The sequence below is a fragment of the Poromitra crassiceps genome (genome assembly GCF_964638095.1).
Source record: "Poromitra crassiceps genome assembly, contig: HAP1_SCAFFOLD_242, whole genome shotgun sequence".
NCBI classification, from domain to species: domain Eukaryota; kingdom Metazoa; phylum Chordata; class Actinopteri; order Beryciformes; family Melamphaidae; genus Poromitra; species Poromitra crassiceps.
Genome location: NW_028152152.1, coordinates 38,225 through 65,000, shown reverse-complemented (window position 1 = coordinate 65,000; position 26,776 = coordinate 38,225). Strand labels below are relative to the sequence as shown.

General features: G+C 50.8%; 1 protein-coding gene across 1 annotated transcript in view; it reads right to left on the bottom strand.

Moving 5' to 3' along the window:
- Positions 1-26,776, bottom strand: part of LOC310770832 (reelin-like) — a gene marked incomplete at both ends in the record, with an annotated part of 171,487 nt that overhangs the window by 112,463 nt on the left and 32,248 nt on the right. Inside the window, 4 exon segments of the mRNA XM_083663543.1 lie at positions 2,334-2,430; positions 3,010-3,088; positions 3,255-3,287; positions 17,917-17,987. Of these exon segments, the coding sequence (XP_083519669.1) occupies positions 2,334-2,430; positions 3,010-3,088; positions 3,255-3,287; positions 17,917-17,987 (280 nt within the window).

Genomic DNA, 26,776 nt, shown 5'->3' with positions numbered 1-26,776 from the left:
TAATTATGACATGTATAGCATCAGTAGAATGATACAGAAGAGCATAGGAGAGCCATGAGTGTCTGTGATCTCTGTAAACGTGTGTGAGAGGGGAACGTGAGCCGAATGTAATGTAAAAGATGGCCGCCGTGTCACAGAGAAACACAGTCCTGCTACACCTGTATGGCGGCTCTACAAGTTCAAGTTGGACGATGACTGAAAGCCAGCTGATTTGGATCAAGATGCAGTAGGCTATCCTGTATGCAAGCTTTGCTAGAAATATTTTGAAAGAAAGAATGTAGGATGAAATAGAAACCACTTTCTGTGAATGTTGAGTCGCACAAAATACTTGTGTACACGTGCAACAAGCACTGCCTATTTTCACATTTCCCCACAGCTTCAGCCGGACAAAGTCTTTTTTTGGGCCAGAAACATGGAGGCATAGTAGCTAATATTAGACTGTTTTTATTTGTCTCTCAGACAAAAGGCCGTTTCTATTTGGCCATCACATCGTAATAGACCAATTTCCACAAATCTAATTTATGTGTGATGTCAGTGATCTTGTTTTATTGGAGTTTGCTTTGGCCGACTAGATGCACTAAAAATGTATTGATTACCCATGGTGATAACTAGATTAGGTTATGTGCACAAAGTCATTGTCGGAGTTATGCTGGCACTAGGCCCATGTATTACTCTGAAGAGCATTCCAAATAAAACTAGTTGAATCACAGTGGAGTTGTCAAAATAAAACGACATAAATTCACTATGCCTGCACTCTTAATACTTAATTGCGCTCGTAATTCACAGCAAAAAGATATAAAGCAACCTAGTTAGCATTTAGCTGCTAGCCCAGCCCAGGCAGACAGGATCGGGGATTCAACCCCCCGCAGTAAACGCACATCTGTACAGACGTCTATGTACCTGCTTTTGAATCCCCAATCCTGTAGTGTAGAGCCGCAGCACCTTCCGCTGGTGAATCAGCCCATTGAGATATATGGGGGGGGGGGGGGGGGTTACAACGATACCATTACCGGAAGTAACGCTTTGTGGGCGTTCCCACCAAGCCCCCAGGAGTAGCGCTGGGCTGTGAAGCCATTTGAACATGGTGGTGAAGCTCTGTATTGCAAGTCACGTGACGCCACGCAGCCCAGAAAGGAACATTCCCATCCACTTGCATGGGGACCCTGGCAGCTGTTAAACCCAGGGGAATTTTTTCCGAGTGTCACTCAAAGTATAAAACGACTCTTTTAATTATCAACTCATTTTTTATGGGGCATTTTTTTCTTCAGAAGCCACTAAAGCCGTTTTCCCCACATGCGTACCGGAAAATTACCTGTAAGTCAATATCGGACATTTCCCTTCACACTTCGGCTCTCGCATGTGGGAATCTAGCAGCGAAATTGCCTGTATGTTGGGGGGCGGGGCGGCACTGCAGAGCGGGTGGGGAGTGACGTGTCGGCAAAACTCTTGATGGTGAAATAAGTTTGCTTGTTTATCCGTTCACCTGCGTCGCGCTTGCCTTCGCTGTCGGCAACGTAAGCAAAATACTTCCACATTTCGCTTCGTGCATTTGCTTCGTCTGTGTCCCTGTCGGGCTGTGACTGAAGGAGGAGGAGGACTGTGGCCAGAGAGCGAGCAGGCAGCAGAGAGGAGAGATCACAAGATCATTTCGCCAGTTTGCTTTAATGTGCGCGAATGATTAGATTATGCCCGCTGGAACATTAAGCAACGTGTGTACACCTCGCCCATGCCGGCAAATGACTGGACCCGTTCTACACTTGCGCCTGTTATCGCGCAGACCGCTCTTCTGACTGGCTCGAAACTGGTGAAATGTCGGCGATGACGGGGTCGCGCTTATACCGGCACGACAACTTTCACACATGCAGGCATTAGACCACGTTCCGGTCATTTAGCGGTACAAAGCGCATGTGGGAAAACGGCTTAAGAGCCGTATACGGGGGTATTTTCTTCTTGTAATACATTCCATGGGTGGGAGGGTGGGAGACGTCATGGAACACGGCATGGCACACATGCGCACTTCGCCTTTAGCCGCATAGTCAGGAAGTAAAACCAGGAAGAAAAAGCCCCCATGATGGCTTCATGCGCCAATGAGCAACCTCCGTCCGAATGCATGGGTGGGCGTGGCACGTCCCCTATCCAGTTCTTTTAATACATCCATGGTTCCCACACAGACCGACTGTATCTATGCTGTAATTGAGTTGTGGTTGTAGCTACAAGCAGTGTGCTGTCATTGAGTTGTGGTCGTGGCTTCTGAGTGGCTGGTTTGGTGCTGCGAGCAGTGGGCCGTGAAATGTACAGCGGTTGCAGTGTGGTGGGACACGGCAGTTAGTTACCAGCTCTCGCTCTCCGAAGGGCTCACAGAAAGTCACCGCTCTGCCATGCATCAGCACGCCACACTGCTCTCCCACCACACAGTTACTGCACTCAGTCCTGAGAGGAGAGGAGAGGAGAGGAGAGGAGGAGAGGAGAGGAGAGGAGAGAGGGGAACAGAGGAGAGGAGAGGAGAGGGGAGGGGAGGGGAGGGGAGAGGAGGATAGGAGAGGAGAGGAGGGGAGAGGAGAGGAGAGGAGGGGAGGAGAGAGGAGAGGAGAGGGGAAGAGAGGAGAGGAGAGGAGGAGAGGAGAGGAGGGGAGAGGAGAGGAGAGGGGAAGAGAGGAGAGGAGAGGAGGGGAGAGGAGAGGAGAGAGGAGAGGAGAGGAGAAGAGAGGAGAGGAGAGGAGAGGAGGGGAGAGGAGAGGAGAGGAGAGGAGAAGAGAGGAGGGGAGGAGAGAGGAGAGGAGAGGAGAGGAGAGGAGAGGAGAAGAGAGGGGAGGAGAAGGGAAGAGAGGAGAGGAGAGAGGAGAGGGAAGGGAGGAGGGGAGGAGAGCAGAAGAGAGGGAGGAGAAGGGAAGAGAGGAGAGGAGAGACTTGTAAGAGAGAGTTCTAACAAAAGTATACAGTCGAAAGTGTAACAAGCAAAGCAGGAAGACGGTTGGCATTTGGGATGGAGTCTTAACCTCTTCCACCTACCAGATGCTGGGGTCCAGCTCTCCTTGCAGGTTGGAGTCAAAGTCGTCACGCAGCACAGCATGCTTCCCATGGACCTCCGCTACACACACACACACACACACACACACACACACACACACACACACACACTTACAGTTAGACTGGATCTGTGCTGTACTTTGCGGTTTCATATGATAATGACTTGTGAGATGAGGGTATTACATAGATAAGAAATAACAGAATGTCATTGAACACACAGTACTCACCGAGGCTGGGTCTCAGTGGGGACTCAGTGGGAGCTGAAACAGACAGAGAAGAACAGAAGATAAGCTCTAACTGAGACACATGTGAGAGAGAGAGTGAAGTGAATGAGCCAAGAGTTTTCTGTGTATGTCTGCACCAGCTCGTGTGTCAAACACTATTCGCAATTCCTTGCATTTGTCTTATACTAGTGCAGTGCCCGTTCCCCTCCCTCTCCTTCCCCCCATTCACACATCATGCTCTCCCGCTCTTCACCCCCCCCCCCCCCCCCCCCCCCCTCTTGCTTGCACCGCTCCACCCAATTGGTGGATGAAATTCAACACAGCACTTTCACTGGTCCCCAGCAGTTTTGAAGTCAATCGGACGAACGGTCCTCGAGATACGTGAAAGCCATTTTCTGATTGGTTGAGGTCCTCGAGATACGTGAAAGCCATTTTCTGATTGGTTGAGGTTTCGAGATACGTGAAAGCCATTTTCTGATTGGTTCAGGTCCTCGAGATAAAGCCATTTTCTGATTGGCTGAATTGCACAACATTTGACAGTGCACTTTCTTGTGCCCCCAGCAGTGCAAAGCCGCCAAGTTTGAATTGGATGTTTTTTGTCTGTTTTCTGAGTTGACACGTTACCTGATAGCAACTGAACTGTCTTAAACCCAATCCATCTAGTACTCTAAGCCGGTTCAACTAAACGGTGAGGGCTGTTAGACCCTGGTCTAGTCTGCACCTACTGTAGGCTACATGCTCATGCTGATGTAGTCACAATAATGTGATCCTTCTAGCTGTCAGGTCACTTTGTCTGGGCAGAGGTCAAGAGCTGGAGAACTGTCCACATTAGCTTTGTCATATATACAGTAGAAAGACATATATAAAGTACATGTTGTCTACACTTGTGAGTCTGTTTCTGTGTTTATCAGTCACTAACTGCAGGGATGTGTGGGACCCGTTCTTCATAGGGCTGGGCAATATATCGCGATATTTTATTTCCTGATACTGTATCGATACTTGGACGCCAAGTATTGTGATATTATTATTATTTTTTTTTTTTGCAGGCCATGCCATGCCAGGCATCTGCATCTGGTGATTCCCACCCCTAATCGATACTGTATCGATATTGCCCATATCGATGCGTTCAGTAACACTCAACACTCAGTAGTTTTGACTAAATTTGTCCACTAACTTATCAGTATAAAGTGATGTACATATTACTCTACCTGGGTGGTACACAGTGTGTTGTATCTTTAGCTCTATTATTTAATTTTGAGTAAATTCTGTAGAATATCGCAATATATCGCAATATGTATCGAATCGCAATATATCGTGATACAATCGTATCGGGACCCAAGTATCGTGATACGTATCGTATCGTGAGATCCTTGCCAATACCCGGGCCTAGTTCTTCAATCATCTCTAAGTGAAAGAAACTTCCTCTGCGTGGTGGTCTAGCCACGGCTCCACTACAGCCTCCAGGCTGCAGATAATGTCCACTCTGATGTTCATTCCTTTTGCTAATGAAGGGCCAGGCGTGCCATGATTAATGGTTCACTGCCAATTAACCGCCATCCTCCCCAGAGGGGCCCGTGCAGCCTAATCTGTGGCCGCTGCCAAGCCGACACACACCACCATCAATCTGTCACACGGGGGACACGGCTCTGAGGAGGGTGGAGAGGAGGTGGAGGAGTGGCTGAGCGGGAAAGACATAGGTTCAAACGTACAAGAAGTAGTTTTCAAAACTCCAGTGTCCTTCTAAAGGCTTTTGCACACCAAGTCCGTATTTTCGTCCGAAATTGACGCACGAAAAAAAAATAAAAATACGACCTCATTTGTGTCAATCATCATTGACACACCGAGTCCGACAATTTCGTCCGTCATTTAAGTTTTCGGACGAGGTTTGATTTTCTGCGTTTTTCGCATCAGTCAATAGATTTTGTGTTTTCAGATGACGGATTAAAAAACACGCATACGAAAACAATCGGACTGTGTGTGCAAAGACTTTAAGGGTACACGTCTGATTGACCCATTGAGAACATGTTCTAAAGCATCCGCATTTGAGCAGAATGTCATTCATTTGCTGAGCATGTGTGTGACTGACCGCTGTGCCAGTAAAATGGGGGAGAAGATGGAGAAGGTAGTCGACAGTGAGCTTTAAGACTTCATCAATCAAGCTGGGACATTTCTCGTTCGATTACTTTTTGAAGAATTGTTATTTCATTAGGTAGTAGTAGTACGAGAGACGGGAGACGTGTGTGAGGAAAGCTAGACTCGTATTTGTGAATTCGCGATCAGCAAGTGTTGATCTAAGACACGTGGGCTGCTTACGCACCAGGGCAACGCAGCAAACTCTGCCACTTTCAACAAGTCCAGAACCTCCCCATGGCCCAGGAGGTCTCAGATTCAGCCACTGAGAACAATTCGTAAAATGCACTTGGGTGATACGATCTTAAGACTCTTCCATGATCTCTGTGCCAGTATTGTGGGATTTGAGATTATCTTTATTCGATGATGAGCTAATTTTGTTGGCTCTCCTCAAACGTCTTACATCACTCAAAATGGCACAATTGCGTTGATCTCATTGAACGACATCGCCCTTCCTGCCCTTTGAGCCTCTTCATGCTGCTCTGGAAGATGGGCTGTTTTAAGACGGCCATATTGGAGTCTGCTGAAGAGAAGGATAATCTGCCCATGTATAATCTCCATCCAGGATGAGCCTGCCCACCTGATAAGACACACCAAGATAACGCACCGAAGTCTCATCCCAAAGTTGAACTCGCAGGTACTTAAGACTCTTTCAAACCTTACAGCAACTTCTCAAATGTCCTCTGAGAAGACGGCTTTGCATTTGGGAAAAGCCATCCTTCATAAACAATAGAACCTGAATCAAGAGAGGAGGGATTATTTAAAAAAAAAAAATCTTAATATAGTAATGGCTATTTGAGTGTCTTTACTTTGAGCTCCAGCTTCACTTTGGCTGACCTGGTTTCTTCCCATTGGATTTCAAATGGCTGGCTGTTGGAAATGGATTGAGTGTTCAGAGAGGATCGGGGTGGAGAGGTGCAAAAGTTTGATGCCGACTGTAGACGTTGGAGTCTTAATGCTGTGTTTGACAGAGCCGGTGTGACTGCTGCCTCTGTGCTATAGGGATGTCACGATACTAGAATTTCTACTTCGATATCGATACCCAGGAAAATATTGTTACTCGATACCACGGACGGGGGGAGGATGACAACACATCAAGAGGCATACAAAAATAAATGAAGACAGACGCACGCTTCTCCATAATTTAGACCAGATATAACTCATTGAAAGCTTTACTTACACAGCAGATTACCCCTGCTCTAGTCATCAGCCTATCACAACACAGCAGATTACCCCTGCTCTGGTCATCAGCCTATCACAACACAACAGATTACCCCCTGCTCTGGTCATCAGCCTATCACAACACTTTGAGCTTGTTGAAGCAACAGATGACCCACCAATGATAGGGAGGGACAAATCAGTAGTACGTTTGATTTTTCATTCAGAGAAAGCACTGCTGGTATCCATACTGTTGCAAATGAGTATGGTATCCATTTCAAATGTTTAGTATTGATACATATCGATACCTGTTGAAAATGAGTATTGTATTCCGTTTCAATTTTCTAGTATTGATTTTTATCGATACTATCAATACTTTTGACAACCCTACAGTACTCGGTGCTGCTGCTCTGGTGGGCCCTGACGCGCAGCTCCATGGTTGGAGCTCTGGCTCCACCATGAAGCTCATTAAAAGCAGATCAAAGGGCCTTCCTCCCTCTCTCTTGCTCGCTCCTTTCCTCCGCGTCTGATCCTCCAAACGTCTGCTGATTCAAAACATGTTTAGAATAGTGATCAATCATCACGCGTGTTCCTCTCTCCTTGATCCTCGTGAACGTTCTCATCAGAATGTCACGATGGCGATGGGGTGCTGTTATGTTATGTGTGTATATGTTTGCATGTTTTGCAAATGCACACATTGCATTTTTTACAAGCTTACAGTACGTATTCGACCTCTCCACGTGAACGGAGCATGTACCCGAGACCCTTCAATCCAACCTGACTCCTGGTAATCCACTCAAAACCGACATAATAATAAATGTGTGGTTTATATTCTGCTCTCTTCAGTCTTCACTCTCTTTAAACAAAACCCCTCCTAAATCTAAATCTCTCCCACTCTGTCTCGTCAGGCCGTTTGGCTGGATAATCCCTTCCAAGCCTCCAAAAAGGCCTCATTTACACTTCTCCTTCTCCACGCTTCATCACCCTCTCCTCTCTCTCTCTCTCACTTCCCTTCTATCACAATGTCTCTCTCTCCCCCATCCCTCCTCCACCCGCTCTGTCCCCCCCCCCTAACCCCAGACAGTGCTGCTCATTCCACTTGGATTAATCCCACTCTCACTTTCTTAACGACTTCAATTACTGCCTCCTCTATTAGCGGCTCATCTCTGCTAATGCCTGTATCTCCCCGGCCAGGACTTCTATATTCACATGCAAAGACGGACACGCACACACGCACGCACGCACACACGCTCACACACACACACACGCACGCACGCACGCTCACACATGCACGCACGCACGCTCACACACACACACACACACACATGCACGCACACATGCACGCTCACACACACACACACACGCACGCACACGCACACACACACACATGCACGCACACACACACACGCGCGCGCACACACACACACACACACACACGCACGCACGCATGCACGCTCACACACACACGCACACACACACACGCGCACACACACAAACAGGAGCAAAAGAAAAAGAAAAGAATAAGTAAACCCGGACTAAGAGGAGTATAAGCTTGGCAGACTCAGAAATCTTGGCATAAAGAGCGTAGGGCACAAGTCATCTTAAATCTTCCCCTCTTCTCCCCATCTCTCCCCAGCTCTAATCTCCTCTCTCTCTCTCTCTCTCTCTCTCTCTCTTTTTCTCCCCATCCACTAAACTGCACCCGCTCTTCCACTCTCCCTTGCTCTCTCTCTCTCTCTCTCTCTCTCTCTCTCTCTCTCTCTCTCTCTCTCTCTCTGACTCACATCCTTGATGATGTGCGCCGTGCGTTTGAAGTGGAGTTGCTCCCGCCTAATTGGCGGTTGCAATTACTGCCTCAGCAGGACACAGGATGCCGTGGGTTTTTCCTTCTGCAGTGAATGAAAAGAGATGGCTCTCCAGGGTCACTTCACTCCACTCAGCCCACAACATACAGCACACACCCTTTCTACACTATGGCCGATCCACTGGCATCATTACAATCATCACAGGCGAGTGGAGAGAGACATACGTCTGCAGTAACTATATACTCCTTTCCTGTTTTGCTGTTAGGTGGAGTCTGAGGGAAAAGACTAAACTATTATTTTTCTTTACAATAGTGAGAATTAGGGAGTCTAGCCAAGTGTCTGAAAACACAAAAGTAGGCCAATTGAGCAGACAATGGTGGGTGTCTGTCTGAATGTGTTGTTCCTCTCTTTGGCAGACATCTCCTTGCTGACAATGTGTTAGGGATGCGGGGCAGGAGGACCAGGCAGGTTCTTCCCTACAGCGTCCAACAACAGAACAACCCCCCTTGCTTGCTGAAGTACTGTTTTAAGATTTAAGGCTAATCTTTGGCTAAGTGGGTGGTGTCTGTGGCGGTGTCAAGTCACTCATCAGTCAGTGAATTATGACGTCATCAGTTATGTCATCAGTGATGTCACTTGAGCAATTGTGATGTCATCAGTGATGTCAACAGTGCGGTCACTCGAGCAGTTGTCGTGATGTCATCGGCGATGCCGCTCGAGCAACTGTGATGTAGTATGAGCCGATGGCGCCTAGGTGGGTGGGCGGTGTCTGTCTGTCTGTCTGTCTGTCTGTCTGTCTGTCTCTCTGTCTGTCTGTCTGTCTCTGTCTGTCAGTCCAGAGTTTCAATTAAACTCTGAGACAAAATAGTAGGAGAGGAATCAGGCCAAAGTGGAGAAAAGAGCAGATAATGGAGAAGAGGGGGACTGGGGAGACAATCGGGACGCCACAGGAGAGGAGCTATAGAGGAGTGAGCTCTCAGACTCCACAGGAGAAGAGCTATAGAGGAGTGAGCTCTCAAGACACCACAGGAGAGGAGCTATAGAGGAGTGAGCTCTCAAGACGCCACAGGAGAAGAGCTATAGAGGAGTGAGCTCTCAAGACACCACAGGAGAAGAGCTATAGAGGAGTGAGCTCTCAAGACTCCACAGGAGAGGAGCTATAGAGGAGTGAGCTCTCAAGACTCCACAGGAGAAGAGCTATAGAGGAGTGAGCTCTCAAGACTCCACAGGAGAAGAGCTATAGAGGAGTGAGCTCTCAAGACTCCACAGGAGAAGAGCTATAGAGGAGTGAGCTCTCAAGACTCCACAGGAGAAGAGCTATAGAGGAGTGAGCTCTCAAGACTCCACAGGAGAGGAGCTATAGAGGAGTGAGCTCTCAAGACTCCACAGGAGAGTGAGCTCTCCAGACTCCACAGGAGAAGAGCTATAGAGGAGTGAGCTCTCAAGACGCCACAGGAGAAGAGCTATAGAGGAGTGAGCTCTCAAGACGCCACAGGAGAAGAGCTATAGAGGAGTGAGCTCTCAAGACTCCACAGGAGAAGAGCTATAGAGGAGTGAGCTCTCAAGACTCCACAGGAGAAGAGCTATAGAGGAGTGAGCTCTCAAGACGCCACAGGAGAAGAGCTATAGAGGAGTGAGCTCCCAAGACTCCACAGGAGAAGAGCTATAGAGGAGTGAGCTCTCAAGACTCCACAGGAGAAGAGCTATAGAGGAGTGAGCTCTCAAGACTCCACAGGAGAGGAGCTATAGAGGACTGAGCTCTCAAGACTCCACAGGAGAAGAGCTATAGAGGAGTGAGCTCTCAAGACGCCACAGGAGAAGAGCTATAGAGGAGTGAGCTCTCAAGATGCCACAGGAGAAGAGCTATAGAGGAGTGAGCTCTCAAGACTCCACAGGAGAAGAGCTATAGAGGAGTGAGCTCTCAAGACTCCACAGGAGAAGAGCTATAGAGGAGTGAGCTCTCAAGACTCCACAGGAGAGGAGCTATAGAGGAGTGAGCTCTCAAGACTCCACAGGAGAAGAGCTATAGAGGAGTGAGCTCTCAAGACGCCACAGGAGAAGAGCTATAGAGGAGTGAGCTCTCAAGACTCCACAGGAGAAGTGCTATAGAGGAGTGAGCTCTCAAGACTCCACAGGAGAAGAGCTATAGAGTGAGTTCTCCAGACTCCACAGGAGAAGAGCTATAGAGGAGTGAGCTCTCAAGACGCCACAGGAGAAGAGCTATAGAGGAGTGAGCTCTCAAGACTCCACAGGAGAAGAGCTATAGAGGAGTGAGCTCTCAAGACTCCACAGGAGAAGAGCTATAGAGTGAGTTCTCCAGACTCCACAGGAGAAGAGCTATAGAGGAGTGAGCTCTCAAGGTTTCTTGTTGGTGAGTGATGAGTGATGGCAGGCAGGCTGGGTGGCTGGGTGGTGGGGAGGTGGGAGAGGGGAGGCCACCCGTCTCCTCCTCTGTCACACTGTGCTCAGGCGTCCCTCAGGGAGCAGTGGCCTCTTTGAGTTATACGTCCCTTTAATAATCCATCTGGGGCGCGGTGCACCGGGCCAGGCCCATAAACAGCTGATTTATCCCCACGCTGGAGATGAGAGGAGCTGGCCATGCCGGGCACAGAGCAGGGCTGCTGGCCCCTCCTGTCAGGAGATAGAGCTGATGGACTGCCTGCCGCGCCATCCACCATCCACCACCACCCCACCCCACCCCACCCCCTGCACAGAGCATCCTCCCCTGGTCGACCCTCCCTCTCCTCACCCCCTGCACAGAGCATCCTCCCCTGGTCGACCCTCCCTCTCCTCACCCCCCCTGCACAGAGCATCCTCCCCTGGTCGACCCTCCCTCTCCTCACCCCCCCCGCACAGAGCATCCTCCCCTGGTCGACCCTCCCTCTCCTCACCCCCCCCGCACAGAGCATCCTCCCCTGGTCGACCCTCCCTCTCCTCACCCCCCCCGCACAGAGCATCCTCCCCTGGTCGACCCTCCCTCTCCTCACCCCCCCGCACAGAGCATCCTCCCCTGGTCGACCCTCCCTCTCCTCACCCCCCCGCACAGAGCATCCTCCCCTGGTCGACCCTCCCTCTCCTCACCCCCCTGCACAGAGCATCCTCCCCTGGTCGACCCTCCCTCTCCTCACCCCCCCGCACAGAACATCCTCCCCTGGTCGACCCTCCCTCTCCTCACCCCCCCGCACAGAGCATCCTCCCCTGGTCGACCCTCCCTCTCCTCACCCCCCCACACAGAACATCCTCCCCTGGTCGACCCTCCCTCTCCTCACCCCCCCACACAGAACATCCTCCCCTGGTCGACCCTCCCTCTCCTCACCCCCCCGCACAGAGCATCCTCCCCTGGTCGACCCTCCCTCTCCTCACCCCCCCGCACAGAGCATCCTCCCCTGGTCGACCCTCCCTCTCCTCACCCCCCGCACAGAGCATCCTCCCCTGGTCGACCCTCCCTCTCCTCACCCCCCGCACAGAGCATCCTCCCCTGGTTGACCCTCCCTCTCCTCACCCCCCCCCCCCCGCACAGAGCATCCTCCCCTGGTCGACCCTCCCTCTCCTCACCCCCCGCACAGAGCATCCTCCCCTGGTTGACCCTCCCTCTCCTCACCCCCTTGCCTGGCTCTTCTCCTCTGGGCTCAATAAGTCTCTTTATGGTCGCTCAGCGGGAGAGGAAAAGTACTTCTGTTTCATCCTTCTGCCTGTCTGTTTTTATACTTGCACTCATTTCAAACGGTGCGGGTCATTTGCATTTCGCCGCGTCATGCTTCAAAGCGATCCCTACCAGCCTGTCCAAACAATTCGCCGATGTGCTGATCGCTGCCACAAAAAAAAAACGACGCCAGTGCGCCGCGCATTTCATTTGATTGCGACAGTATCTGTCATAGATTCCCATTAGCTCTGCATTCTGAGTGCATGAATACAAACGACGTGTGGGGATTTTCCTCTGCCGGTTGGCGGGTAAAAGTAATGGGGGTAAACTGGGTGCAGATCAAAGCCAGACCAGAGGGGGAGCTGGAGGGAGGAGGGGAAGGTGGGATGGAGAGACAGGGTGAGAAAGAGTGCTGGCACAGCAGAAAAAGGGGGTGGGGGGGGGTGGGGGTTACTGTGTCTGGGGCGAGGCATCCCCCAGCACCACCACAGACAGATCCTCTTACACGCATGCACACACACACACACACACACACACACACACACACTTCTTCACACCTCTCCTTATGTCTGAGCAGGCTTTTAGCTGACTGGGAACATTAAAACAAACACCTGTCTCCGTTAACTTGTTTCTGTTAATGACAGGGAAAGTGCAGGATGCCAGAAGTTCCACAGCAAGTTAAGGGTCTCCCTCTCTTCTCCTCTCCTCTCCTCTCCTCCCCTCCCCTCTCCTCTCCTCTCCTCTCCTCTCCTCTCCTCTCCTCTCCTCACTTCTCCTCTCCACTCCTCCTCTCCTCCTCCTCTCCTCTCATATCTCCTCCCCTCTTCTCCTCTCTCCTCCTCTCATCTCTCCTTTCATATCTCCTCCCCTCTTCTCCTCTCCTCTCTCCTCTTCTCTCCCCTCTCATCTCCCCTCCTCTCCCCTCCTCCTCTCATCTCCCCTCTCATCTCCCCTCCTCTCCCCCTCTCCGCCCTCTTCTCCACTCCTCCCCCTCTCCCCTCCTCTCTCCTCTCATCTCATCTCCCCTCCCCTCCTCTCCTCTCTCCTCCTCTCATCTCATCTCCCCTCTCCTCTCCTCTCCTCTCCCCCTCTCCGCTCCTCTCCCCCGCTCCTCCCCTCCTCACCCCCCTCCCCTCCTCTCCTCCTCTTACCTTTCTTCATCCCTAATCTTTGACATTAGAATGTACTGGCATGATCTCTTTCTCCGCCCCTCTCTTCCTATTTCTAAGCTCATATTCAGCCTGTGACGTTAGCTGCGTTCTCTGGCTCCCTGCTTAGAATCTGCTTCATTCAGCCTGGCTGATCACCTCTGATTGCCCTTCTTACTCGAGCAGCCTTCTCCCTCTCGCATCCTCTCCATCGCTCCCTGCTTCTCTCCATCACGTCTGTACTGCTGCATATAGATCATAACCCTGCTTTAGATAGCTTTTATTCCTACCCTCCTCAAAGCCACAGTCTTAAGCACATGGACTTCTGAGCTGGCCCCCGTATATTTGATTCAACTTTGAATGCTAATGCCTCGATTTGAAGAAACTTTTGCTCGGAGCAACCTGCACTCTCTTTGCCACTCTGTGGCTGAATTTGGCATGGCACTCTGTTTGATCGTGCCGGCCCTCTGCCTCTCACCCCCCCGTGAGTCTGACTTTGTCAAAGGAACTAAGATTCTAAACTGATGTTTTTCTACTTCCACTTTAGCTCCTTAGTTTCTGAATGATCGATCTTTAAAGCGGTCCCATATACAGTTCTGGCTGCTCCAGAGCACAGTTTGAATGTCATAGTGCTTCTCTGGGGTTCATTTTATGTTGAGAGCATTGCACACTCCAAATTCATCACTTTAAAAAAATCCTGCACAGCTCTTCTCAAGTTGCAGGTTTTGGTTTGGATGGAGTGGCCAGTCGCCGCTTGGACAATGCCCCTCTCTCTCTCTCTCTCTCTCTCTCTCTCTCTCTCTCTCTCTCTCTCTCTCTCTCTCTCTCTCTCTCTCCCTCTGTGTGTCTGCCTGGTCTCCTCTCTCTCTCTCTCTCTCTCCCTGTGTGTCTGCCTGGTCTCCTCTCTCTCTCTCTCTCTCTCTCTCTCTCTCCCTCTGTGTGTCTGCCTGGTCTCCTCTCTCTCTCTCTCTCCCTGTGTGTCTGCCTGGTCTCCTCTCTCTCTCTCTCTCTGTGTGTCTGCCTGGTCTCCTCTCTCTCTCTCTCTCTCTGTGTCTGCCTGGTCTCCTCTCTCTCTCTCCCTGTGTGTCTGCCTGGTCTCCTCTCTCTCTCTCTCTGTGTGTCTGCCTGGTCTCCTCTCTCTCTCTCCCTGTGTGTCTGCCTGGTCTCCTCTCTCTCTCTCCCTGTGTGTCTGCCTGGTCTCCTCTCTCTCTCTTTCTGTGTCTGCCTGGTCTCCTCTCTCTCTCTGTGTGTCTGCCTGGTCTCCTCTCTCTCTCTGTGTGTGTCTGCCTGGTCTCCTCTCTCTCTCTGTGTGTCTGCCTGGTCTCCTCTCTCTCTCTCTCTGTGTGTCTGCCTGGTCTCCTCTCTCTCTCTCTCTCTGTGTGTGTCTGCCTGGTCTCCTCTCTCTCTCTCCCTGTGTCTGCCTGGTCTCCTCTCTCTCTCTGTGTGTCTGCCTGGTCTCCTCTCTCTCTCTCTCTGTGTCTGCCTGGTCTCCTCTCTCTCTCTCTCTCTCTCTCTCTCTGTGTCTGCCTGGTCTCCTCTCTCTCTCTCTCTCTCTCTCTCTGTGTCTGCCTGGTCTCCTCTCTCTCTCTCTCTCTCTCTCTCTCTGTGTCTGCCTGGTCTCCTCTCTCTCTCTCTGTGTCTGCCTGGTCTCCTCTCTCTCTCTCTCTGTGTGTCTGCCTGGTCTCCTCTCTCTCTCTCTCTGTGTGTCTGCCTGGTCTCCTCTCTCTCTCTCTCTCTGTGTCTGCCTCCTCTCTCTCTCTCTCTCTCTCTCTCTCTCTCTCTGTGTGTGTGTCTGCCTGGTCTCCTCTCTCTCTCTCTGTGTGTCTGCCTGGTCTCCTCTCTCTCTCTGTGTGTCTGCCTGGTCTCCTCTCTCTCTCTCTCTCTGTGTCTGCCTGGTCTCCTCTCTCTCTCTCTCTCTCTGTGTCTGCCTGGTCTCCTCTCTCTCTCTCTCTGTGTCTGCCTGGTCTCCTCTCTCTCTCTCTCTCTGTGTGTCTGCCTGGTCTCCTCTCTCTCTCTCTCTGTGTGTCTGCCTGGTCTCCTCTCTCTCTCTCTCTGTGTGTCTGCCTGGTCTCCTCTCTCTCTCTCTCTGTGTGTCTGCCTGGTCTCCTCTCTCTCTCTCTCTCTGTGTCTGCCTGGTCTCCTCTCTCTCTCTCTCTGTGTGTCTGCCTGGTCTCCTCTCTCTCTCTGTGTGTCTGCCTGGTCTCCTCTCTCTCTCTCTGTGTCTGCCTGGTCTCCTCTCTCTCTCTCTCTGTGTGTCTGCCTGGTCTCCTCTCTCTCTCTCTGTGTGTCTGCCTGGTCTCCTCTCTCTCTCTCTCTGTGTGTCTGCCTGGTCTCCTCTCTCTCTCTCTCTGTGTCTGCCTGGTCTCCTCTCTCTCTCTCTCTGTGTGTCTGCCTGGTCTCCTCTCTCTCTCTCTCTGTGTGTCTGCCTGGTCTCCTCTCTCTCTCTCTCTGTGTGTCTGCCTGGTCTCCTCTCTCTCTCTCTCTGTGTGTCTGCCTGGTCTCCTCTCTCTCTCTCTCTCTGTGTCTGCCTGGTCTCCTCTCTCTCTCTCTCTGTGTGTCTGCCTGGTCTCCTCTCTCTCTCTGTGTGTCTGCCTGGTCTCCTCTCTCTCTCTCTCTCTCTGTGTCTGCCTGGTCTCCTCTCTCTCTCTCTCTCTGTGTGTCTGCCTGGTCTCCCCTCTCTCTCTATCTGTGTGTCTGCCTGGTCTCCTCTCTCTCTCTCTCTCTCTCTCTCTCTGTGTGTCTGCCTGGTCTCCTCTCTCTCTCTCTCTCTCTGTGTCTGCCTGGTCTCCTCTCTCTCTCTCTGTGTGTCTGCCTGGTCTCCTCTCTCTCTCTCTCTCTCTGTGTCTGCCTGGTCTCCTCTCTCTCTCTCTGTGTGTCTGCCTGGTCTCCTCTCTCTCTCTCTCTCTCTGTGTGTGTCTGCCTGGTCTCCTCTCTCTCTCTCTCTGTGTGTCTGCCTGGTCTCCTCTCTCTCTCTCTCTGTGTGTCTGCCTGGTCTCCTCTCTCTCTCTCTCCCTGTGTCTGCCTGGTCTCCTCTCTCCTCCTCTCCTGTTGCCCACGGCATGTTCATTTCTCATTTGTAATTCAGATGTCCTGGTGTAAATCGGCAACAGACAGAGGGACACATTATTGGCCGTCAAAGCAATTAGCCTGTAACAAGGTCGGTCGCCCGCTCTCATCTCGTCTCTCCAGCATCAACCTGCAATGTATGACCTTCAACTTTCTCACGAATGCCCTCCCTCCTCCATCCCTTCATCTCTTCATCCTTCCTTCTCTCCTTCAGTGAGACAGGAAGTCTCATTACTGAAACGAGTCCTCCTCACCTAACTCCTCTTCTTCATCTCTCTGGCTCTGTCATCTGTCTCTCTCCTCAGTGTCTATCTCGTCTCACCACCACCACCTCCGCCACTGCCAGCACCTCCACACCTGAGATAGCCCATTTCACACCAAAGTCCAACCAGTGTCATTCCCAGGTTGACTTTGTGTCTGAAAGGGTTAACCGGCTCGGACCAGGGTCAGACAGGGTCACCTGAGTTGCTATTTGTTATTCTAATTGCATGCAGGTCCTATCTGAATTGTCATGAGCAGGGATTCATCTGTGTTGAGTGTCTGAATTGACAAAATCAGGGTTGAATATGGAAGTAACCCTGGCTCAAACCTTGTGGTTGGGTGGGTGTGAAAGTGGTATTAGCAGATTACACTCCTCACCAAACTCCTCTCATTCTCTCCCTGCTCCTCTCTCTCTCTCTCTCTCTGACTGAGGGCTCCATGCTTCATGTTTTCCAAGTGGCACAGAGCCATGGAGCTGATCCCTCTCTGCCTGGCATCATGTGCTACAGTCGCTGGTACCGTCTCCAATGACCTACTGCTGAGGACCACCAAGAAGAATCTTCTCTCTTGTCTCTGGCACTGCAAGATGCGCCAGACGACCATTTAATTCTAGCTCTGATATAGACTAAATAACAGATTTTAAAAGTTGAGATTGCAATTCCCCTTGAAACAGGCGCGCAAAAAGCTCCCATTAGCATCCAGTGTGCAGCAGCAGCTCCACTTTCAAAGCTAAAGTCACATTTGATCTACAAGGAAGGAGTTCTTGAGTGAGGAGGAGGCTTTTTCGCCTGTAAACAAGCAATTATGCACACTCAGCGCATGCAGAGTGGGACAGCGCTGTCTGTCAATAGCTACTTAGGGCTGTCACAGAAAGTGGATACAACAAGTTGGCCATAAAGCGCAAATCTCCGGCGGGCAGGCGGGCAGGCGGGCGGTTGGGCGAGGGGGAAAAACCAGAAGAAGAAAAAAAAGAGCTGGGTTTAGCATAAGCTGAAATTAAGCTGGCAATATAGGACAAGCAAATATCCCTGGCTTCAGCTGCATCATTAGACAGAGAGAGAGAAGTGCTGCAGAGCCACCATCATGAAGAAGCAGCATGTCAACCATATGTCATCCATACTCTAACAGTGTGTGTGTATATGATGGACGGTAATAGGAAGTGGTCGTGTGTGTATGTGTGTGTGTGTGTGTGTGTGTGTGTGTGTGTGTGTGGGTGTGTATCATGTCCGTGCGTGCGGGTGTGTGTTTGTGACTACAGTAACATGCATGTGGCCAATATGTGTGAGCACGCATGTACACTATGTGCACGTGTAGGGGTATAGGTGTGTGTGTGTGTGTGTGTGTGTGTGTGTGTGTGTGTGTGTGAGTGTGTGTGCGTGTGTGTGTGCGTGTGTGTGTGTGTGTGTGTGAGTGCGTGTGCGTGTGTGTGTGTGTGTGCTCTCCTTGCTACTCACCTCCCTGCTCGCAGAGCTGCTGGGCCAGTGCGTCCTTGAAGATGATCTGTCCTCGGTGTGTTGCCGTGGCCCTGAGAGATGGAGGGATGGAGAAAGAGAGAACAGGAGAGAGAGAGAGAGAGGGAGAGAGAGAGAGAGAGAGAGAGAGAGAGAGAGAGAGGGAGAGAGAGAGAGAGAGAGAGAGAGAGGGAGAGAGAGAGAGAGAGAGAGAGAGAGAGAGAGAGAGAGAGAGAGAGAGAGAGAGAGAGAGAGAGAGAGAGAGCATTAACACAAACAGCACAGAGGAGAAAGATAACGAGCCTATACTCTATCTCCCAATATGAAGATGAACCCAGCACAGATGGCATCAATTCCCACTAAATGAATGTGTTTATTCAAGCATCTCAAACACAAAAGTATATCTGTTACACTTATTGAAAAGAACTGAGGTAAATATATAACTTTTGGAGGTGAAAACGGCAACAATTAAGGTCCTTACACATCAAGAGCGATGCGAATATACGGCACGAAATTGCGATGCGAGTTTTGACCCACCTGTCAATCACAGCCACAGATGTGTACACGTCGGAAGCGGATTTCTGAAAAATCGACCGTGGTTCGAAAAAATAAACACCGCAATAACGCTCAGCGAAACTTCGCCGTTGGTATGCACGGTTGCATTGACTGATATAGGTTCGGAAAATATTATTGACGTGCGAATTAATCGCACGAAAAAAACGCTCCCGATGTGTAAGGACCTTTAGTATCACAACACTTGAAACAGGCAAAAATAGCCATTAGACAAATAAGCTTCTCTGTGGATACGTTTACATGCAGATAATAATAAGACTAATTCCAGTACTCTTTTAAAAAGGGTCTAAAAAGGCCAATGCTGTTGACGATCAGTCTGACGACTAATATGACTCTAGCTTCTGTGCGCCGCCGTTATTGTTGTTTACCATCCCAACTGATGCAAGAATGGAGTTGAGCTGATGGATTGTAGATCTAATAATAATAAATAGCTGCATATGAGACGTCATCGGACTCTAAACAATGACGGAAGGGGCGGGACATCCACATCCATACAGCGGAAACCCTGAGTTATCAAGCGTCTGTCCCAGAGTCATATTAGTCGTCAGACTGATAGACTCTGGGTTCCCAGATTGTGTCAGATCCTTTGTAACTGTTGAGTTAACACTAAAAACAAAGAGAAATAAAAACAATTCCAAATAAAGACAGACTGTCATGGCACACCAAACAAACGTCTGTGTTTGTTGTAGAATGTTTGATTGGTGTGCCACGGGCTTCAGATGTAGCTACACATGCTCATACAGAATTTGAGCAAAGTATTGGAGCACAGTCTCTCACTCTTTCCTCTCTCTCTCTACATAATGTAAATATATATATATATAGAAAGAATGCTGAGCAAGAAACAATAATTACAATCTGATTGCAAAATGTTCTTTTTTAGTCTTTATTCATGTCATCGTGTCATTGTTCCATATTCAATTCACTTTACAATTCTGTCTATAGTATTAGTCATTCATTTATAAAAGAAGTTAATTTAGGGTGGGGGGGGGAATGAAGAAAAGTATACCCCATTTTCGTTTTATATATAATAACTTTGATGTCACACCATATGACAATTTTAGAGCCATGGCTCATATGACAACACCACTCAGACTGGTAAACTGTGTCCACACCTCTCAGACTGGTAAACTGTGTCAACACCTCTCAGACTGGTAAACTGTGTCCACACCTCTCAGACTGGTAAACTGTGTCCACACCTCTCAGACTGGTAAACTGTGTCCACACCTCTCAGACTGGTAAAGTGTGTCCACACCTCTCAGACTGGTAAACTGTGTCAACACCTCTCAGACTGGTAAACTGTCAACACCTCTCAGACTGGTAAACTGTGTCAACACCTCTCAGACTGGTAAACTGTGTCAACACCTCTCAGACTGGTAAATTGTGTCCACACCTCTCAGACTGGTAAACTGTGTCCACACCTCTCAGACTGGTAAACTGTGTCCACACCTCTCAGACTGGTAAACTGTGTCCACACCTCTCAGACTGGTAAACTGTGTCCACACCTCTCAGACTGGTAAACTGTGTCCACACCTCTCAGACTGGTAAACTGTCCACACCTCTCAGACTGGTAAACTGTGTCCACACCTCTCAGACTGGTAAACTGTGTCCACACCTCTCAGACTGGTAAATTGTGTCCACACCTCTGAGACTGGTAAACTGTGTCCACACCGCTCAGACTGGTAAACTGTGTCCACACCTCTCAGACTGGTAAACTGTGTCCACACCTCTCAGACTGGTAAACTGTGTCAACACCTCTCAGACTGGTAAACTGTGTCCACACCTCTCAGACTGGTAAACTGTGTCAACACCTCTCAGACTGGTAAACTGTGTCCACACCTCTCAGACTGGTAAACTGTGTCCACACCTCTCAGACTGGTAAAGTGTGTCCACACCTCTCAGACTGGTAAACTGTGTCCACACCTCTCAGACTGGTAAACTGTCCACACCTCTCAGACTGGTAAACTGTGTCCACACCTCTCAGACTGGTAAACTGTGTCCACACCTCTCAGACTGGTAAACTGTGTCCACACCTCTCAGACTGGTAAACTGTCCACACCTCTCAGACTGGTAAACTGTGTCCACACCTCTCAGACTGGTAAACTGTGTCCACACCTCTCAGACTGGTAAACTGTGTCCACACCTCTCAGACTGGTAAACTGTGTCCACACCTCTCAGACTGGTAAACTGTCCACACCGCTCAGACTGGTAAACTGTCCACACCTCTCAGACTGGTAAACTGTGTCCACACCTCTCAGACTGGTAAACTGTGTCCACACCTCTCAGACTGGTAAACTGTGTCCACACCTCTCAGACTGGTAAACTGTGTCCACACCTCTCAGACTGGTAAACTGTCCACACCTCTCAGACTGGTAAACTGTGTCCACACCTCTCAGACTGGTAAACTGTGTCCACACCTCTCAGACTGGTAAACTGTGTCCACACCTCTCAGACTGGTAAACTGTGTCCACACCTCTCAGACTGGTAAACTGTGTCCACACCTCTCAGACTGGTAAACTGTCCACACCTCTCAGACTGGTAAACTGTGTCCACACCTCTCAGACTGGTAAACTGTCCACACCGCTCAGACTGGTAAACTGTGTCCACACCTCTCAGACTGGTAAACTGTCCACACCGCTCAGACTGGTAAACTGTGTCCACACCTCTGAGACTGGTAAACTGTGTCCACACCTCTCAGACTGGTAAACTGTGTCCACACCTCTCAGACTGGTAAACTGTGTCCACACCTCTCAGACTGGTAAACTGTGTCCACACCTCTCAGACTGGTAAACTGTGTCCACACCTCTCAGACTGGTAAACTGTCCACACCTCTCAGACTGGTAAACTGTGTCCACACCTCTCAGACTGGTAAACTGTGTCCACACCTCTCAGACTGGTAAACTGTGTCCACACCTCTCAGACTGGTAAACTGTGTCCACACCTCTCAGACTGGTAAACTGTCCACACCTCTCAGACTGGTAAACTGTGTCAACACCTCTCAGACTGGTAAACTGTGTCAACACCTCTCAGACTGGTAAACTGTGTCCACACCTCTCAGACTGGTAAACTGTGTCCACACCTCTCAGACTGGTAAACTGTGTCCACACCTCTCAGACTGGTAAACTGTGTCCACACCTCTCAGACTGGTAAAGTGTGTCCACACCTCTCAGACTGGTAAACTGTGTCCACACCTCTCAGACTGGTAAACTGTCCACACCTCTCAGACTGGTAAACTGTCCACACCTCTCAGACTGGTAAACTGTCCACACCTCTCCGACAAGCTACAATTTGCCCACACAAAAAAGCCATAGGGGGATCAGTTGGAGCGTGGCTGAGGTGAAAAAGATCATGGCTGGCTGTTTGATTGCCTGGCGTCGGCCCTGTGAGTGCAGCATCACTGCATGACGTGCATCACGGAGAGTCGGTACTGTGGAGAGACGAGCGGTTGGTTAGAGTCTCATCTCAGCTGCCTGGCAGTGAGTGCACACAGGCAACGTTTTTAATGTTGTCATTTGGTTTTGGTAGTAATTATCAACTCATAAATCTGAACGGGCTGGCTCACGCCAAAACACACACACACACACGCACGCGCACGCACGCACAAACACACACACACACGCACAACACACACACACACACGCACACACACACACACACACGCACACACAACACACACGCACACACACACACGCACACACAACACACACACACACACGCACACACAACACACACACACACACGCACACGCACGCGCACGCACACACGCACACACAACACACGCACATATGGAAGCATGCGGGCCACCCACATACTGTACTACAGGGATACTCAACTTGCTTTGCCACTTTCGTGAAATTATAGAAGGCCAGGGGCCAGTTAATAAACAAACAATATACATTTTTCTGTAGCGGATTGTAGGTTTTTGGGGTGTCAGCCGGAGTTTAGTCTGACAATGTTGTGCACACCGGATAGTTAGTTAGGTTAAGTTAGTTAGGTTAAGTACATACATAAGTGCCTGGGTAGCGAGCAGACGGCAGTATTTGACAATTTAGCAGCTAAATCATAGATTATTGAAAGATTATTCCATATTCCAGACTGAAATGCTATAACAGAAGTGTGAGTATTGGCCAGAATGACATGAACATTTGGACACTTATAATTCAGTATCTTGCATGTTGTGTTCAGGTGCACTGTTTTTGCAATTCCATCGCGGGCCACACAGGGGGCGCCGGCGGGCCGCATGTGGCCCGCGGGCCGCAAGTTGAGTATCACTGCTGTACAGGAAAAGTTCCTTGAAGAGAAAGCCTCTCTTCATCCGACATGAGGAGAGACCAACGCCGTCTCAGGGTCGTGTGGCTGTCCTGTCCAAGTAAAGACAGGACACACCAGCATGTCTATTGTCTGAGTGGAAGCAGTGTAGCGGAGCTCCCGACTAACCTCCCTGTGTTGTCAGACTCACTCTACTTCAACTTCTGAGGAAGCTATACCCAGACAGCTCTCTGTGGTCCTATGGCCCCACCCTGTCGACATACATCACAACACAGAGTGAGGAGGAGAGGAGAGGAGAGGAGTAGGAGAGGAGAGGAGTAGGAGAGGAGAGGAGAGGAGGGGAGAGGAGAGGAGGAGAGGAGAGGAGAGGAGAGGAGGAGAGGAGAGGAGGGGAGAGGAGGAGAGGGGAGAGGAGAGGAGGGGAGAGGCAGAGGAGAGGAGGGGAGAGGAGGGGAGAGGAGGAGAGGAGAGGAGGGGAGAGGAGAGGAGGGGAGGAGGAGAGGAGAGGAGAGGAGGAGGAGAGAGGAGGAGAGGAGGGGAGAGGAGAGGAGAGGAGGGGAGAGGAGAGGAGGAGAGGAGAGGAGAGGAGAGGAGAGGAGAGGAGAGGAGAGGAGAGGAGAGGAGAGGAGAGGAGAGGAGAGGAGAGGAGAGGAGAGGAGAGCTTAGCTTAGCTTATGGGGCAAAATACAACGTGGTGGCTGCCTAAGTCAATGTGGTCTCCATCCACTTCCCTCCCTTTCTCCTTCTGAGACTTAAGTCCTCTGACACTCCCTCTTTCACTCTATCATCCTCAGGGTTCTTTCACTCTATCATCCTCAGGGTTCTTTCACTCTATCATCCTCAGGGTTCTTTCACTCTATCATCCTCAGGGTTCTTTCACTCTATCATCCTCAGGGTTCTTTCACTCTATCATCCTCAGGGTTCTTTCACTCTATCATCCTCAGGGTTTTTTCCTCCTGTAGCTCAGGATGTCAGGATGGGGCTTTTGGGGCGACGACACATGACAGTAAGCTGAGTCCGTCGGTCCCATCATGCTCACTGGTGTGCGTAACATTTGGCTCAGGTTAGTAAGTAAGTAAGTACACTTGATTTGTATAATAGCACTGGTCACAGAGAGGAGGACTCAGAGCGCTTCACAGGCTCAAAGACACAGAGAGGAGGACTCAGAGCGCTTCACAGGCTCAAAGACACAGAGAGGAGGACTCAGAGCGCTTCACAGGCTCAAAGACACAGAGAGGAGGACTCAGAGCGCTTCACAGGCTCAAAGACACAGAGAGGAGGACTCAGAGCGCTTCACAGGCTCAAAGACACAGAGAGGACTCAGAGCGCTTCACAGGCTCAAAGACACAGAGAGGACTCAGAGCGCTTCACAGGCTCAAAGACACAGAGAGGAGGACTCAGAGCGCTTCACAGGCTCAAAGACACAGAGAGGAGGACTCAGAGCGCTTCACAGGCTCAAAGACACAGAGAGGAGGACTCAGAGCGCTTCACAGGCTCAAAGACACAGAGAGGAGGACTCAGAGCGCTTCACAGGCTCAAAGACACAGAGAGGAGGACTCAGAGCGCTTCACAGGCTCAAAGACACAGAGAGGACTCAGAGCGCTTCACAGGCTCAAAGACACAGAGAGGAGGACTCAGAGCGCTTCACAGGCTCAAAGACACAGAGAGGACTCAGAGCGCTTCACAGGCTCAAAGACACAGAGAGGAGGACTCAGAGCGCTTCACAGGCTCAAAGACACAGAGAGGAGGACTCAGAGCGCTTCACAGGCTCAAAGACACAGAGAGGAGGACTCAGAGCGCTTCACAGGCTCAAAGACACACAGAGAGGAGGACTCAGAGCGCTTCACAGGCTCAAAGACACACAGAGAGGAGGACTCAGAGCGCTTCACAGGCTCAAAGACACAGAGAGGACTCAGAGCGCTTCACAGGCTCAAAGACACAGAGAGGAGGACTCAGAGCGCTTCACAGGCTCAAAGACACAGAGAGGAGGACTCAGAGCGCTTCACAGGCTCAAAGACACAGAGAGGAGGACTCAGAGCGCTTCACAGGCTCAAAGACACAGAGAGGAGGACTCAGAGCGCTTCACAGGCTCAAAGACACACAGAAGATCAATGCAAGGCAAGTAACAGTCAATTACAAAAGACAGGACGACAGTCACAGTGACAGAAAGTCAGGCAAGACAAAAACACAAATACATATCAGTCACTGTCACAAAGTATAGAGCAAAGTGTTTTCACAGCTGGTTACTGGTCGTAACTCCTACGTCGGTCTTAGTTAACACCAGTCTTTAGAGTGGATTTATGCCTTTGCACCAACACGGCTTATGTCTGGTCTTAACTACGCCGGTCGTAGTAATGCGCGTCCATGTGAATTGCCAGGGAATGCCCCCTGATTGGATGATGTTGCAAAAATGTGCCTCGCGACCTGCTTGGAGCGCACTGTGCCACTACGCTCTATCAGCCACTAATGTATGTGCATCACTACACCCTCCCTCGCTCCGGGGGAAAAATGGCGGCGATTGAGTGCCAGACAGTCTGAATGAAATTGAATGTAATGTTCCCAATTCTATGTATTAAATTCTAAAAAACTAACGGCAACATTTGGGAAGGCTAAGCCACACAACTAGTTCGTTATAATCTAACATCATGCTTCGATGGCGACGTTACGACGGTGACGATGACGGTAAGAAAAAGAGAGTAAAGAGTTGGCTTCCGCAATTTTCAAATGCTTCCGCCATACCGTCTGTACTTGTGGGGGAGAATCATGCACCAACCGGAATGGGAAGCAGAAAGGCGGGTCTTCCGCTCATTAGTCCAATCAGAATCCAATATGCCGCATTCGCGTGTCGTGATTGGTCGGATTCCGTAGAACTTCCTTCCAGTCTGAAGGTTTTTTTCCCAACTTCCTTGTGCATGTTCTGGGGGTGTAACGTACAGACTGTATATAGCTGCATTCGCCGGATGTAGATGATACAGTCTGTTTTAAGAGACTAGTTACGGGCAGGCACTACGCCTCCTCCTGACCAGGCATAAGAGTTACGTCTGGGCTTAGTGAAAATAAGGCTTAAGCCCTCTTGGTGCAACCAGCATAGCTGTTAGGTCGTAAAGTTACGACCGGCGTGGCTTAAGACCAGTCGTAAGACCACTTGGTGCAACCGGCCCCAGATCTTTTGGGTCTTTGGGGGTAGCTTGGACCTTTGGGGGGGGGGGGTGCGAAAATTCTGCACCCTCTGTTGATGTTGCCTCTCCCTCTCACCCCCACACTCTGCCCCAGCCTCTCCCTCTCACCCCCACACTCTGCCCCAGGCTCCTCCCTCTCACCCCCACACTCTGCCCCAGCCCCTCCCTCTCACCCCCACACTCTGCCCCAGCCTCTCCCTCTCACCCCCACACTCTGCCCCAGCCTCTCCCTCTCACCCCCACACTCAGCCCCAGGCTCCTCCCTCTCACCCCCACACTCTGCCCCAGCTCCTCCCTCTCACCCCCACACTCTGCCCCAGGCTCCTCCCTCTCACCCCCATACTCTGCCCCAGCCTCTCCCTCTCACCCCCACACTCTGCCCCAGCCTCTCCCTCTCACCCCCACACTCTGCCCCAGCCTCTCCCTCTCACCCCCACACTCTGCCCCAGCCTCTCCCTCTCACCCCCACACTCTGCCCCAGCCTCTCCCTCTCACCCCCACACTCTGCCCCAGGCTCCTCCCTCTCACCCCCACACTCTGCCCCAGGCTCCTCCCTCTCACCCCCACACTCTGCCCCAGGCTCCTCCCTCTCACCCCCACACTCTGCCCCAGGCTCCTCCCTCTCACCCCCACACTCTGCCCCAGCCTCTCCCTCTCACCCCCACACTCTGCCCCAGCCTCTCCCTCTCACCCCCACACTCTGCCCCAGCCTCTCCCTCTCACCCCCACACTCTGCCCCAGCCTCTCCCTCTCACCCCCACACTCTGCCCCAGCCTCTCCCTCTCACCCCCACACTCTGCCCCAGCCTCTCCCTCTCACCCCCACACTCTGCCCCAGCCTCTCCC